General features: G+C 38.8%; 1 protein-coding gene across 9 annotated transcripts in view; it reads left to right on the top strand.

The window, feature by feature from the left end:
• Nucleotides 1–15691, top strand: part of RBMS1 (RNA binding motif single stranded interacting protein 1) — a 214866-nt gene that overhangs the window by 166077 nt on the left and 33098 nt on the right. For all 9 annotated transcript variants that reach the window (XM_023217366.3, XM_023217365.3, XM_023217371.2 and 6 more), the window contains exons 3-4: nucleotides 3742–3800; nucleotides 8664–8755. In XM_023217366.3, coding sequence (XP_023073134.1) covers nucleotides 3742–3800; nucleotides 8664–8755 — 151 coding nt within the window. The remainder of the gene's footprint in view (nucleotides 1–3741; nucleotides 3801–8663; nucleotides 8756–15691) is intronic.

Here is a 15691-nt window from a genome sequence, read left to right as displayed (position 1 = left end):
GATAACATTTGAACAGGTTCTTCAAGTTCAAGCATAGGTAGAATAGGGTAATGGAGAGATGTTTAAAGTGATATTTAAGGTAAATTAATGCAACAGACAAGGTTGAAAGGCTGGATGCAGGGAGAACTATTATCTGTTTTTTGCATGTGTCTAGGAACAGTGAAGGGAGAAAGTGAATGTTGGAAACATATCAAAGGCAAAACTCAGAAGAGTTATTGATCACCTGGATTCAGGAATTACTGAGTTAGTGATGGCACAAGGACCCCGAACTTGGTAGGAGATTGGGAGAGTGACAGTGCTAGTGAATGAAAAGCGATGAGGAGAGAGACAGGGAAAGCCATGTTTGGGGTACTATTAAAGATGAGATTTAGAAAGTGGTAGGCTTGATATTTCACTACTTAAATATTTCACTAGATATTTAAGAATCCTAATAAAATATTAAGGTATTTAAGTAGAAAGAGGAAGAGAGAAAAACCAAAGCTTTGGTCATTTTAAAAAAATACATACACACAAGAACTGGGCAGCATCAGGAGATTGATTAATTAAAACTGTGGCACTGAATGAATTTCCTAAGAGAAGAAACAGTTGAAGACTAAATATTAAACTTGATGAAAGTACTCAGTTAAGGAAGGAGAAGAGGAAGCTGAATGGGCAAAGAACTCCTGAAAGAGGACTGTGAAAGATGGAATGAGATTAGGGAGTACCTGCCACAGAGAAGGGAGGTGCACTGGCATAGCGGACTCATGCCAGACGTAGCAAAGGGGCTGAGGGTGTGGTGTGGTGTGGCTTGCATTCAGCACTACTGAGCCTTTTCTCTTTGCCTACTTCCTCATTCCCCTTTCTCCATGCCTTTTCCTGTCTTTCCCATCATTAAATGTTGAAAGCAGAACTAGAAATGTCGAAAGCCAACCCTTTACCTTCTTTCTCCTAAGTAGCCTTTCTTCTGTTTGGTTTACAAAATGCCCTGAACTCGGAGAGCTCAAGCAGCCTCTTAATCACTGTGACTCTCAATCTCTTTACCCCAAATTGGAGTCATACCTACCATCCCCGCTGCTTTTGGAAAAATATGAAACAGGGATACAATCTAGAAGTGTTTTTGTCAAGGACTTATGCACACAAGAGAGTCCTGGTATCTTCGTCCATTTTTTGTGTTCCTATAAAGGAATACTTAAAGCTAGGTAATTTATTAAAAGAAAAGGTTTATTTGGTTCGTGGTTCTGCAGGTTTTACAAGAAGCAAGGCACCAGCACTTGCTCCTTGTGAGGGCCTCAGGAAGCTTCCACTCCTGGCAGAAGGCAAAGGGGAGAAGGTGTGTGCAGAGATCACATGGAGAAAGAGAAAACAGAGGAGGGAGGTGTCAGGCCCTTTGCACCGGAACTAATAGAGCAAGAACTCACTACCACAAGTATGGCACTAAGTATTCATGAGGGATCCACCCTCACGTCCTAGACACCTCTCATTAAGCCTGATCTGATCTCCAACATTGGGAGTTTTTGTTTGGTTTGTCTTGAGACAGGGTCTCACTCTGTCACCCAGGCTGGAGTACAGTGATGAGATCACAGCTCACTGCAACCTCTGCCTCCCAGGCTAAAGCGACCCTCCCATCTCAGCCTCCTAAGTAGCAGGGACTACAGGCCCCACACCACCGTGCCCAACCAATTTTTGTGCTTTGGGAGAGTAGAGACGGGGTTTTGCCATGTTGCCCAGCCTGGTCTCGAACTCTAGGGCTCAAGCCATCCGCTGGCCTTGGCCTGCCAAAGTGCTGGGATTACAGGCATGAGCCACCATGCTCAGCTGGGAATCATGTTCCAACATGAGATTTGGGTGGGTGAAATATCCAAACGATAGGAGCTGGTAAATATCAAGCATATAACCTAGGTAGATAGATGGTTGCTGAAAGGTTGTCTTTAAATCACTTATTTTTTTCTCATTTGTAGATTTTTATAGATTATTTCTTTGTAAGCCTAGTGATCTGTGTTAATATTGTTAAAATGCTCACAATCTCAACAGGGAATTGAAGGTGTTTGTGCAGCATTATACCTCTTAGATGTAATTGTCATTTGAACCTGAAATGATCTTTACTTTTATGCTAGTTAGTAATCATTTGATTACACGGAGTGAACATAGGGAAGATTAACTGTAGGAGAGAAGTGGCTCAAGCCATTTTTTTTTTCTTCTAGATACATATATTTCAGCTTGTTTCAATGCATAAAATACAAGTCTGTAATATTCACAATGGCTTAAAATGCTACAAAATACTTCCATTTCCTAAAAAAATGTAATATGCTTTTTAGTCCTCAAAATCATTCATGAGAAAATTAAAGTAGAGTAAATGTGGAATTTTCGAAGTTAATATCTAGGAAAGTAGACTGTAAATGAGGAAACCTGAGACTCAGATGCATCAAGTAAGTTACATTCATTTCCCAGAGTCTTACTTTGATTTGTTTTGTTTTGTTTTTGAGATGGAGTTTCGCTCTGTCACCCAGGGTGGAGTGCAGTGGTGCGATCTGGGCTCACTGCAACCTCTGCCTTCCCGGTTCATGCAATTCTCCTGTCTCAGCCTCCCAAGTAGCTGGTACTACAGGCATTCACTACCACAGCCAGCTAATTTTTGTATTTTTAGTAGAGACAGGATTTTGCCATGTTGGCCAGGCTGGTCTCGAACTCCTAGCCACAAGTGATCCACCCGCCTCGCCCTCCCAAAGTGCTAGGATTACAGGAGTGAGCCACCGCACCCAGCCTTACTTTGATTTTTAAGAAACAATTTTAAAAGTTATCTTTCAAATTTTTTCCCCTCAGTTTTTAGAAGGCAAGCATAGGTAACAGTGCTTTTCCTTATGGTATGTTCACTATGGAGAGAGTATGGGGTTCAGTTCATATTTACATTATACTGTCGCTTCATTTTCAGTAGCAGTATGCTAAATTTTAATGTTCTTAATTTTTCCTATATTCCCCAGCATCTATGGCACATAAAGGAATCTGAATGTATTTCTCATAGAAATTTCATGAAATTAATGATTAATCCCTGATTAATTCTTATATTCTTCATTATATTCTTGATTGCCCGTTTCTTAGACACACATGCATGCACACAAGTTAGCGAGTTTACTGTATAATTATTATTACTGAATTACACGTGGTGTAAATAAGTGTGTTTATGAACAGTTATAAAAGTCCTCAGTAAAAAGGATCTGTTTGGCACCATTAAGCGCGTTAAACATAAACATGCGCTCACACCTGCCCTTCTGTGGCGATATGGAGCCTTGCAGTGCTGTCCATGGAACCAAAATGAATAGAATAATGCAAGCAGCTTTTCCCCATTACTATTTCATAAAAGCTGTGTGGATCATGGGAGAGCACTTTCCTGTTAGAATTCTATAGCCTTGCATTTGGCTTTGTATTTTAACACTGACGTTATTAGAAGAAAATATTTTGTATAGAGTCCACATCCCATGTTTCTGTCCTAAGATTGTCAGGTAAGTACCTGATTTCTTCAGAGTTGAACTTCAAACTGCAATCCCACAATTCAAACGAGAGGCCTAGCCATTCCCTTTTTTTCAGTTTTGAGTTTAGAATTCTCATTTCCTGTCTCTTTAGTGAAGAACATTTTGTACTTTAAAGTTTGCAGATGTTTGAAAAGGACGTGTGTTCTTTGGATTTAGGCATTAATAAGGGATCCTTATAACTTCTTTTTCTTTCTTTTCTTTTTTTCCTTTTTTTTTTTTTTTTTTTTTTTTTTAGATATGGGAAAATAGTCTCCACAAAGGCAATTTTGGATAAGACAACGAACAAATGCAAAGGTATGTTTTCTTGGCTGGTTATTTGGTAAATGATAGCTTTAGAAAAATGATGGCATTTAAAACCTGATCTGTGGTTCAAAACCACCTTCATTTTATTAAAAACCAGATCTTATATATCACCCAGTTTCTGTCTTGCACGGTGTCAGCATATTGCTTACGTTTGTCCCTGGTTGGGTTTTGGCTACAAACCCAACAGCAGCTAGCAGTTTGCCAGAATTCCAGATTTGACGCCAGTAGAGTTAACATGCAAAATACTGGTTGGCATTTAGCCCTTGCTTTTAAAAGGGGAGTAGAGTTAGAAAATAGCTTTTCTTTCCTGAGCCTGAGGAGATTAGAGCTGCTTACTGAAGACCATTGGACTGTACTAAAGAACTGAAAAGATTACATATTGTGCAAATTGGCTCTATTAATTAGAATAGAGTAGTTTTAAGCAGTACTTAATTACATGTTTCAATACTCCCAATTGTTCTCTGCTGAATGCCTGTTGACAATATTGGCAGCGGGGAGGAGAGAACCATTTTCACTGACCAAATTGTAATAGGGAGGGGAGGTCATGCGCCCCTTTGAAATATGCTGCTGCATTAATTTGATGCACTGACCTTCAGTTTTCCATGTAATTAGGATGAGCTCATCCAGCCCCATGTGCTGGAAGAGGAGGCGTCTACAGTAAGCAGCACTGATGCTCTGTGGTTCTGACTTTTAATGATCCAGCATCTTAACAATAGACATGTGATTTCTAGGAAAAGGGAAGAATAGAGTCAGCTGACTTTGAATCTAACTACTGACCCCATGAATTGAAATAAGTTGACAGGAATAGGCAGAGAAGGCAAATCTCCTCATTAATTAGACCCCAGTTTTTCAAGTAGTGGTGACGGGGCAGTGGCTTAGCACAATCTGAAAAAGGCAGAGAACATAAATGAACCCTATGGTAGGGGCCTCTCCTTATAAGCCAAGCATTTCCTTTAATCTAGACTTGAAGTGGTTCATTGTATTTCTGTCTCTTCTTCAAAGTGCCTAAATTTAAAGGAGCTATTGTAGCGAATAACTAAGCCCATGTTTAATCAACATGGCACATTAAGGCAATTTTGCCTTGGGACAGTGAATAGAGCGTGCTTTATGTAGAGTGGTACCCAGTAAATATTTTAAATGAATTAAACTAGAGAGAGTCAAATTGTAGACTGAAATGCATATACTTAGTTTCCAAGATTAGTCTTATTTAACATTTATAAATGATTTGGGAGAGCAGAGACACAGAAAGAAATCTTTTGGTTTTATAAAGAAAAACAGAGTCTTGCAGGCATAAAAATAGGAAGCTGATCACCAACATCACTTTGAAACTAGAGAGAAATCAGAGTAGATGAGTGGTTTCATCCATACCCTACCTCATCTATTTTTCTTCCCCACCCCAAAAGAAAGTTTACATGTCGGCTCAGTGTGTTAAAAAGCAGAGCTGCCCTAATTAAGTAAAAGAAAGGACCCAGAGGTTGAATTATTCACCACATCCCTGAACTGAAAACCACACTATTTTACACACTGCTCCAAAAGCAACCTATTCCATAAAGGCCTTTTCAAATTGCTCTACATGATCTAGAAAAAGTATGGGTAAAAATAAACTAATGCTAAATCTAACATGTCATAATACAAACCCTTAACAGTTGGTAAGGGTCCATAGTAGAGAGATTTATGGACTTCTGACTAAGGGTAGGACTAATTCAGAACTGATTTTAGATACAAGAAGTCTCCTGGAGACCTTCCTTTAAAGTGGGTCTTGGGAGACACTGCTTTTGGGTGTGTGGGCAGTAATAGAAACCTTCCAGGGCTCCTGCTTCACACAAGCCTCCCAGCAATAGGTGTCAACAGATATCTGGTGGGTTGAGACGGTGGGTGAGTGCGTGAGTGGAGAGGGTAAGTAAGAGTGGGTTTATAAAATCCTAGAAGCAAGAAAAAAGTAATTTCAGGACAAATGAGAAGAAATAACACTTAACTTAGCTCATAATAAAGTTAGATAACATGTTACCCAAGATGACGTGATAGGTAGATAGGCATATAGATGATTGATAAATGAATATAAAATAAATGCATAAGAGATTATAGAATATTAATGTAAATGAAAGCTACTTGTGTTATATACTAATTTTTGAAGATTAAACAGATCAAAGGACTTTATATATGGGAATGAGAGATCTTAGAGGGTTACAGAATACTTTTTGCCACAAAGCATATGTTTGGAACATGTATTTTCAAGATAATTAAGCTGAAGGAAATATTAGAATAACACGTACCTAAGTTATTAAATTTTAAAATTCACAATTCAGTTGCTATTTTATATTTCAGTTTCTCTCAAAGTTTAGCCAACAAAAGGCATTTATAGGCCCTCCAATACTGGTAAATGTGGCATTTCAGGACACAAAAAAAAAGCTCACAAAAGATTGGTTATGAAATTGATTGATTATTTATACTTACAGAAGTGCATGTAAGACCAGAACACTTACACACATTAGCAAAAATAGTTTCAGGATGAATTAGACTAACAGGAAAACTAAGGGTAAAAGCAGGCAGCTTTAAGTTGTTACCAAATGTCCCTGTGTTTCCTAGTGGCCACGGCAAAAATAGAAAACATAGCTCTCTCCATGATTCAGTCATCACAGTGTGAGAGGAAAATCCAGGGAGCAGGAATAACATAACTATTCCTGGTCCTGAAACCTAAGAGGAATTCTCCTGGGAAGCCTCAGTGAGAGGATGCCATGTTATTTAGTGAACGCTGCCTTCAAAAACGTCTTTACACCTATTATAATCAAATCCATAGAGCCTGTATAACTGAAATTTTATATTGTCTTCTATTTATTTGAAAGTAATACAGATAGAGAAATGAAAGAGCACAAGGTTGCATACTTAACTATTATGTTTGTCTTCAGCAAATGGTTATAAAACAGCCATAGTGTGGTAGGCATTGGGAAAGGCCAGAAAAGGATGTTGACAGTTAACTAAAATACAAGCATTATGGATTTCTCTATAAGAAAGTAACAGATAACAGAATACAAATAGTACCTGAGTTGGTAGTAACTTCAAATACAATAACATCAAAATTGAGATCTTCTGTTTATTGTAATTTGTTGACAATAGCAAAACTGAAGGAAAAAACTTAAATATCCATCAGTAAAAGCTGTATCATTTCATTGTAGCTGGGTGCTCATTTATGACCCGCTGAAACTGTATGAGAGAGAGAGAGTATGTGCATGTACATGCCTGTGTGTGTATCCACAGAGTGTTGTTGCATGTTAGCATGGACAACAGATGTCTAAAAAACATCCAAGATATGTTTAACCTTATTTCTAACCTGGCACTTAAGTAGCATTCTTTGTTTTACCTAGATCAAGCTCTTCATTTTGCTCTCCAGCCTGGCTGTTTCTCTATTGTCTAAATCAAATTATTTCAGCCCAATTCCAAGTAATATAAGGAAGCTGCTTCTTGTTTCAGTTTTAACATTCATCTCTCCTGAAACATCTATTCCTGTAGTCAATAGTCTGCTCCATCTCATTATAACTTACTTCGTTACCAGGCCATATTTTTGGCACTAATACTGCAAAACTGACTTTGGGTTGTTTCTGAGCTTTCTGTTTGACTGTATTGATGTTGATTTTGTCACTAGTATCATACTATCTAAATTACTACTACTTAGTAATATTTCTGTAAGTAAATGATAGGACTGGCTCCTCTTCTAAGCAACCTTCCAATGATGCTTTTCTTTTTCGAAGTGTTCTTACTCATTTAATATTAGTTTGAGTTCCATGGAAGGCTCTGGTATTTTGCCTGGTACCCTGTTTCTTTAGTCTACTAAGTATAACTTGACCCTTTTCTCAATAACTTATAATTATCACAGTGAAAAGTCTGTGATTCTCTATTTTGATACAGTGATACTCATAGGATCTGTTGAGATTCATGAGGCTATTAGTTCTTATGCTGTGTAAGTCCTATTCTTTGCATAGTTTTTTCTCTTTCATTGCTTGTTAGTAGTTTTTACTGTTAGACACCATTCATATACTTACTCTGTAGCAGGCCTGCCGTCACCCCAGCCCCGCTTTTCCCCTAATTTTCTGCTTTTGATTTGTTGTGGCCTGGGAAGACAGATGACCAGCTCATTAAAAATGTTTGTAAAGCTATGGATAAGGAAACTTCAAACTAGTGCATCTCTTAGGAGGTTATGTGTTTGTTTTGTTATGTTTTGTTTTTAGACTTTAGAACGTGAACTGCCAAAACATATTTTGGGTGCCTTGAGGCATTTTCCCCAGCTCTTCTTTATTTTGAAGGGGTGTGATGAGCTGTATTTTAAGAAAATAAGTATGATGTCTTTAACTGAGTACTAAACTTTAGATTATTTTATATTGGGGGTGTCTAATAGTTGTACTTATTCTAATTTTTAAAAATACAAGTTTATCTGCAAAATTTTTGTTTCTGTCATTTGTAAACTCCGTAGGATGGCTCCATCTTTCTTACTGAATCATTAAAATGCTATTTCTCTGAAGTTGACTTTTTTTCTTCCTTTTTTTTAATTTCTTTTTTTTAAACCTTGGTTGGCAACTTAAATGTCTTTTTGTTTGTTTCGAGTAAATACAAGACACGTCAGAGCTTGAATAGGGAAACGCTGGTTCTTTACTCCCCGAACTCCCCAGAGGGACGCTTGTCTGGCTTGTGACAGGGAAGAAGGGCCCAGGAGGCCGCTGGCCTGCAGCTATTAACGCCTTAGCTCCCTCAGGACATTTTCATCTCTCTTGCCTGCACCAGAAACAAAGTAGAGCTGTTCTTTTACCTTTTACCTAACCACAGAATAATGGCTTAAATACCAAATGTGTTTTTGCATTTCAGGTTACGGTTTTGTCGACTTTGACAGCCCTGCAGCAGCTCAAAAAGCTGTGTCTGCCCTGAAGGCCAGTGGGGTTCAAGCTCAAATGGCAAAGGTGAGTTGAGAGCCGGCAATCGCTTCTCTGTTCCACAGCTTTGGTTGTGAAGCCTGACAGGTCTGCTTTTTCTATCCGCCTCTGCAATCTCCCCTTCATCCCACTCAGCACAGCACCTTCTGGACGCTTGTCCTGTGCCTCCGCAGCCTCCACAGTCACTCTTGTGCAGAGGACTGTTCCTCGTAACTTAATCTATGAAGGAGGATTTATAAATATATAAAATTTACATAGTAAATTATGTAACCCCATAAGTAAATTGAAGAAGTAGCAGCATATTTTCTCAGGTAATCAGGTGTTTGTGAGTCTTTAAGATCTGTACTGTTTAAAAAAAAAAATTTAAGTGTCAGTGCCCAAGGAATGAATACTCTTCTAGACATGTTTCAAAAGATAATTGTGTATAGCATATTCTGTTTCAGAAATATATATAACTGGCACATACGTTATACAAATATTAAAACAAGTAGTTTTAATGTGAATGTAAGCTACAGATGCTATTTCTATTGTACAGTAGTAAAATATTTTTAGGTGTTGATTATTGATGGGATATAAATCTACTTTTTAGTAGTTCTATAATGACTTTATTCAAGACTTATTTCTGATGAACTTTTAGTGTATTTTAGATGAGCAATATTGTTGAAAATTTCTTCAGGTGAGTAATATGCCTGAATGTTAGGGGATAGTAAAATGGGAGACCATGTTTCATGTTTTATATGTATTTTAGCACAGTACACATGGATGTTAATTATAAGGTGCATTTTTCTTGAAAACTTTCATCTAATGGTAGTTTACTGCTACAGTTTTGACTTAGAATATCACAGTTTCTGGATGTAAATGGAATTGATCAGCCAGTCATTGTGTCTTTCTCCTTGCATTAGTTTCATCCCGAAAGTTAGTTTAAGATATTCAGACCCTCTTCCAAAAGTAATGATGCCTTAGATAGACTTGATGGCCTTGAAAAAGTTGGCCTTACATGATCTAAATCCCTAGTTCAGGTGCAGTCATAATTCTAAAGCTGGAGGGACCTTAGACTGTCTAGTGCATCTGCCCCCAACCCCGCTTTCAATTTTATTAAGAAGAGCTAAGGCCCAACTAGGAGAGTCACACTTGGAATGGCATGCTTCTCTTAAGTGCTTACATTCCATAATACACATTCCGTTATGTACCAAACACATTTAGGAGTCTCTGCTGAATAAACTGGTATTTATGTCCCAGTCTTTATTACCCAAATGTAAGTTTGCATTACATCCTAATACCTACTACCTACAGTGCAGTTATTAAGACATCTGTGTAATTATGTAAATTTTTTAAAACCTGAGTTCTTCAGTTGCTACAGAAAATATTTTCAAGCCTGAAACTCAGCAGTTTGATCTTGTGAGTATTCTTTTTAAAAGAGCAATACTTTTATATTATCTGGCTTCTTCAAGTAAAGAGGAAAGTAATTTTATACTGTCTTCTGCTACTTCTGAATTGTAGCACATAATTGTTCCCTGAGAAGCATTTACATACACATAAGAAGGTTCATAGAAGTTAAAGGACTCTGGTAAGCGGATAAGTTGCCTTACTAGGACCTTAAGGATGTTGAAAAACCTGTATGCAGCTATAGGGTAGAGAGGTACTTTGAATGAAAGAATCAGCATAAAGATTTCAGTAATTAGTAAAAGGAGTCACCTTTCTAAGTAGCTGTTGCCATTTAATATTTTTTAAACTTTGCCTTGAGTTGAACTTACTTTAAATTGTCTTAAACTCCAGAGTAAGAAGTTTTTTCACTCTGTCGCCCAGGCTGGAATGCAGTGGCACAATCTTGGCTCACTGCAACCTCTGCCCCTCTGGGTTCAAGCGATTCGCCTGCCTCAGCCTCCCGACTAGCTGGGATTACAGGCACTTGCCACCACGCCCGGATAATTTTTGTAATTTTAGTAGAGAGAGGGTTTCGCCATGTTGGCCAGGCTGGTCTGGAACTCCTGATCTCAAGTAATCTACCCGCCTCAACCTCTTGAAGTGCTGAGATTACAGGCGTGAACCATCACACCTGGCCTCAGAAACTGTAAATATTGAGCATCATGATTTTCAGATTATGTGTCCCTCATATAGAGATTCTCTGTGACATTATTGAAAGACGGTGATAAAAAGGGTTTAAATATGTTTATTGTGGCTGTGTGATACCTATGTTGCATAATGATTTGCAGAATTTTAATCTGGTTCTGTAAACGATGGGTAACCCAGCATTGTATAAGCAGGACTTTTAGGGCACACTCAGAAAACAACTTTCTTCTTTTCCCCACTGTCCATTCTATTAAATAATGCACTCATTGAAGCTCCTTGCTTTTGGATAAAATCCAGGGCAACTCTCATGACTTCTGTAGCCACTGTCATTATTTCAAGAAGTTCCCCTAGCTTCTTTCGTTTCAGGTGTTTCTGGTTGATATTTTTTTGGTAGAATGCCTCAGTTTTTCATAGCCAAACTCCATGAAGCATACATATGTTTCAATATATTTTCAGTCAGAGTCTCAAGTTACATAGCAAATACAGTTTATAGAATGTCAGACTCACATGTAGATGTTTTTAAAACTCCTGAGAGTCAACATAAGGGATGTGTGTCTTGGATATTGTTGGTGCTGAGAGAGACATCACAGCCTAAAAAGCAATTGTTGGCTGACAACCATATTGATTATTTGGTGATCAGGAAGCAGTGTTTCCATCCCAGCAGAACCATTTGTTGTATGTGTGCACACATGCACAGAGACAGATGTAATGATGAATGTATTTAGTTACATTTTTGGGAACTATAAAAAATAGGAAAATAAAATAGTTACATTTTAGAAAATTTGGTTGAGGGTTATGACTGATGTGTAATACATTATAATTTTTTCCTATTTAACATAATGTGAAATAGGCTCTCGGTTAACATTTTGATGCTCAATTTCTGATTTTCAGGAACAGATTATGATGTTAAGTGTGTGATGCCTGTAATTTAATACTCCAATACTGTTTATTTGACAAAAATTTTGAGTATCATGTAGTGAATCTTCAGCTGAAGCTTCTTCCTTCCCTGGATTAGGTCTGTCCAAGTAGCAAGCTTATAGTAAGATGAGCAAATGATGAATTTCTTTCCTATTTCCCGAGCTTGTGTTTTTCTCACTCTTCCTTCAGCTTACTAGCCGTGGCTTTGTTTAACCCCTCCAGGGTTGGTGTGCTGGAAGAGGATGACCTGACAATGAGGTCGTCTGATGTTGATTTCTGTAGCCAGGCAGCATGCTGATGGTTTCTCTCATGGAATGCTTTGGTTTTCTGAGATCTTTAACCAACTCCATCCCTACCTCCGCTAAATTGATCTTTCTCCTACAGCTCCTTGAAGTGAAAGAATACACGTCCTCAGGTTGACATGGTCAGCTCCTGATAATCTAATGGTCTATCTTCAACCCCTTTCTGCTGGGATTTCTTGCCCCTCGAAGCAGCCTTGGGAGGATCTAACACAACCCTGGGCCAACTCTACCTGTGTGGCCCACATCTGATCTACCTTTGCCAGTCATCCTTTGGAGAGAGTTACCTCCCTGCCACACTTGTCAGCCTTTCATCCTTTCTCCTTGAAGATTCCTTAGATTTTTAAGTGGGACATCTATCTGTTGTATCCACTCAGGTTCCTGAGACACCGATCAAGCTCCCTGAGTGGTCGCCCCTCTTGCTTGACTGATGGTGAGAGGAAAGCAATTCACAGGGTGAGACTGGGAACGCTTCAGCGTTTCTCTCCCCATAATTAATGCTCACTCTCAGTCCCTCCAGTCTCTTAGACACAGACAGGAGGTGGGTGGTCAGTTAAGTGTCCCAAACCAGTTCTCAGCCAGCTCCTTTCAGGCTGTCTTTAGGTGGTCTGGTTTCTCACTCTGGAATGTGGGAGTGCCCAACACCCATTGTTTTGTGGTCTCCCCTCAAACAGAATTAGAAAGAGTTCTATTTTAGCAATCTGTTAAGAATGTAGAGGCTTCAGTTGGAGTGACCACTGAACACTTACTTAGGCATCATTTCCGATGCCTGTAATATTAAGCAGCATAAAATATTAACTATACACTGTTTTGATGAAGCCTTTACAAAGCTTTTATTCAAAACTGGACTGGGTATAGACTGGTACTATATGTCATGTCTACAGCGCTCTTCAAATACTAGCTTTCCCCCAGGTTGAAAATGAGCACTGTTCAAAGACCTCTTTAGAAAACTTGATACTATAAATTGGCTAAGGAAAAGGACCTCTTCCTCCATCATCTGTGGCGAGGACCAGTACTCAGGTTCAGAGGTGCTGGCCAGCTGCCAACATTCTGCATATTGTGAGTTTCTTTAGGTCCCTGTAGAATGATTTGAGATTCCTAGACCTGATTTCTTTTTTATGACATCATTAAAGTTATAAGAGGTATTTTAAATATCAGTGCATTTATCGTTCTATACCGTAGAACTATGAGTTTGAGTATCTAGACTTGACTTAGCCCCTTTATGCTGTCTGGATAAAGGAGCACCTGACACACATCTTTCGGGGAGATGATTTTTGTTTTGTTTTGTTTTTTGAGACAAGATCTGGCTCTATCACCCAGACTGGAGTGCAATGGGGCGATCTCAGCTCACTGCAACCTCCGCCTCCTGGGTTCAAGCGAGCCTCCCACCCTCAGCTTCCTGAGTAGCTGGGACAACAGGCACACACTACCACACCTGGCTAATTTTTGTATTTTTTTGCAGAGACCAGGTTTTGCCACGTTGCCCAGCTGGTCTCACACTCATGAACTCAAGCAATCTACCTGCCTAGGCCTCCCAAAGTGCTAGGATTATAAGCATTAGCCAGCACACCCAGAGGGGAAGTGATTTTTAAAAGAAGTTTAAGTCCAGCCCCTGTGCTTGCGTGATAGGGAGGGGACCCGTCACTTTCCACTCTCCTCTAGTGAACTAATCAGGATACTATAGTGTGTTGAAAACTCATATTGTTATATATTAGAAGTCTTTCATCCTTATATAATCAGAAAAAAATTAAGGGCAATCACTTAGAGGATAGGGGCAGAAATATAATATTGTTTGACATACTAGCTACCTAAGTTGAAAAAGAACCCCACAAATATTCAAAACTAAATTGCTGCAAAACTGCAAAATGAGGGCATTAGAGACCAGTGATTGGTTTTTATTCGTGTTTTAGTTTTCAGTGCTTTGCCTGGTACCTGCCATATGATAGGTTTTTAGTGTTTGTTTTGTTGATGATCAAATAAATTAATTGAGAAAATAACTTTTTTCCAAGCTTGGGCAGATACTGAGAATTAAGAAAGGGACAGTTAAAAATTATATCCCTCAAGTACACTGATGAAACTTAACCTAATGGCTTTGGGCCTTTTGGAAAACCTGTTTATGTTAAACTAGGCAAATGTTACAAATGTTTACATCTTTCAAATAAAAGACTCAGATTCTATAAAAGGAAGAGAAACGCAGATAATGAGCTACAAAGACAGAAAAGGGGAATGGACGTTGTTTATATCTATTAACAAAGTGGCTTCTGTAGGCCTTTCATTTCTTCCTATTGCTTGATGGGGGTCAGCAAATCCTCATGTGCTGTTTGGCTATTGGGAAGTTTACACATTTTTTTCAATAAATAGGCAGTCACACGAGCAGAAATGTAATTCCCCCTCTCCATCCAGAGCTTCAACCATGCTCTGAGCAGTTTGCAGTCACATGCCAGTGACCGGCTATCTGCTGGTTGTTGAACCTATTCCGTAAAAGAGAAAACAGATGTCTGCTCTTACTGCCAAGTCCCCGTTCTTGCATTTTAGGAACCATTCCACACTCACGGGGAGGTTTTTGTTAATTTCTTTCGGATGGTGACTGAGTGCTTTGTGCTGTGCAGGACTTCCGAGCCTGGCTTTTCTACTCACGTGAACGTTAGTAGCTGTTTATCCCTCTGACGGCCAATGTGGGATCTAGTTTTCTGCTTGTTATGGAAACCCTTGAACCCCTTCCATGCCTAGGGACAAAGGAGGCCCATTGACCCCATTTTTACGTTTGGTCACCTATAATTGAAAGAATAAGTATTTTTTTCAGACATAGCATTGTAAAGAATAAGCTAGTTATGGTTATCACTGATTTTAAAGATACTAAACTATCCTCATTTCAAGAACCACCACCAGTTATTGCATGTATTGTATATCCTGTTCACAGTGAATGTGTGGTTATAAGAATGCACGGACAACAACTAAAAAGAAAGTAAAATTTAAAAAGAAAAAAAAAAACACCTAGAAAGGAAGGGATTAGGAAGAAAAGAATTCATGGACACTTTGTTATTTTGTGGCATGTGCTGCCAGATTGGAGTCTCCCCCCCTCCCCCCCGTTTTTTGTTTTTGTTTTTTTAATTACTGCAACTTTGTGGGCAATGTTTGCAGGATATGTTGACCATTTGAAAAGAAACATAAATAACATTAGCACTAAAGGTCATCCCAAATGAAATTAGTTTCTAACTGACAGGGTCGTTGCTATTGAAAACAAGTGCATTAACATCATAGGAAATACTTTCCTGCATTAGTCTACTCTATTTCACTATATCAAAGAGTGGTTTAAGAGCCCAGTTCTTTCTGGGATTCTGATTTATAGCATTTTTTAATATTATTTCCTCATCGGTAAACTTTCAAGTTGAATCAAGACTTTAAAGCATGGCTGGGTGCAGTGGCTCACGCCTGTAATCCCAGCACTTTGGGAGGCCAAGGTGGGCAGATCACGAGGTCAGGAGATCGAGACCGTCCTGGCTAACATGGTGAAACCCCATCTCTACTAAAAATACAAAAAATTAGCCAGGCGTGGTGATGGGTGCCTGTAGCCCCAGCTACTCGGAAGGCTGAGGCAGGAGAATGGCGTGAACTCTCAGCAGTTATAACACAATGATAAGTATTTCTGTATCTATAGAAAACGTACAGTAAAAAT

This window comes from Piliocolobus tephrosceles, chromosome 11, assembly GCF_002776525.5.
Source record: "Piliocolobus tephrosceles isolate RC106 chromosome 11, ASM277652v3, whole genome shotgun sequence".
Lineage (NCBI taxonomy): Eukaryota > Metazoa > Chordata > Mammalia > Primates > Cercopithecidae > Piliocolobus > Piliocolobus tephrosceles.
Note: the sequence above shows the minus strand (reverse complement) of the source record. Positions and strands in the feature narration are given on the sequence as shown.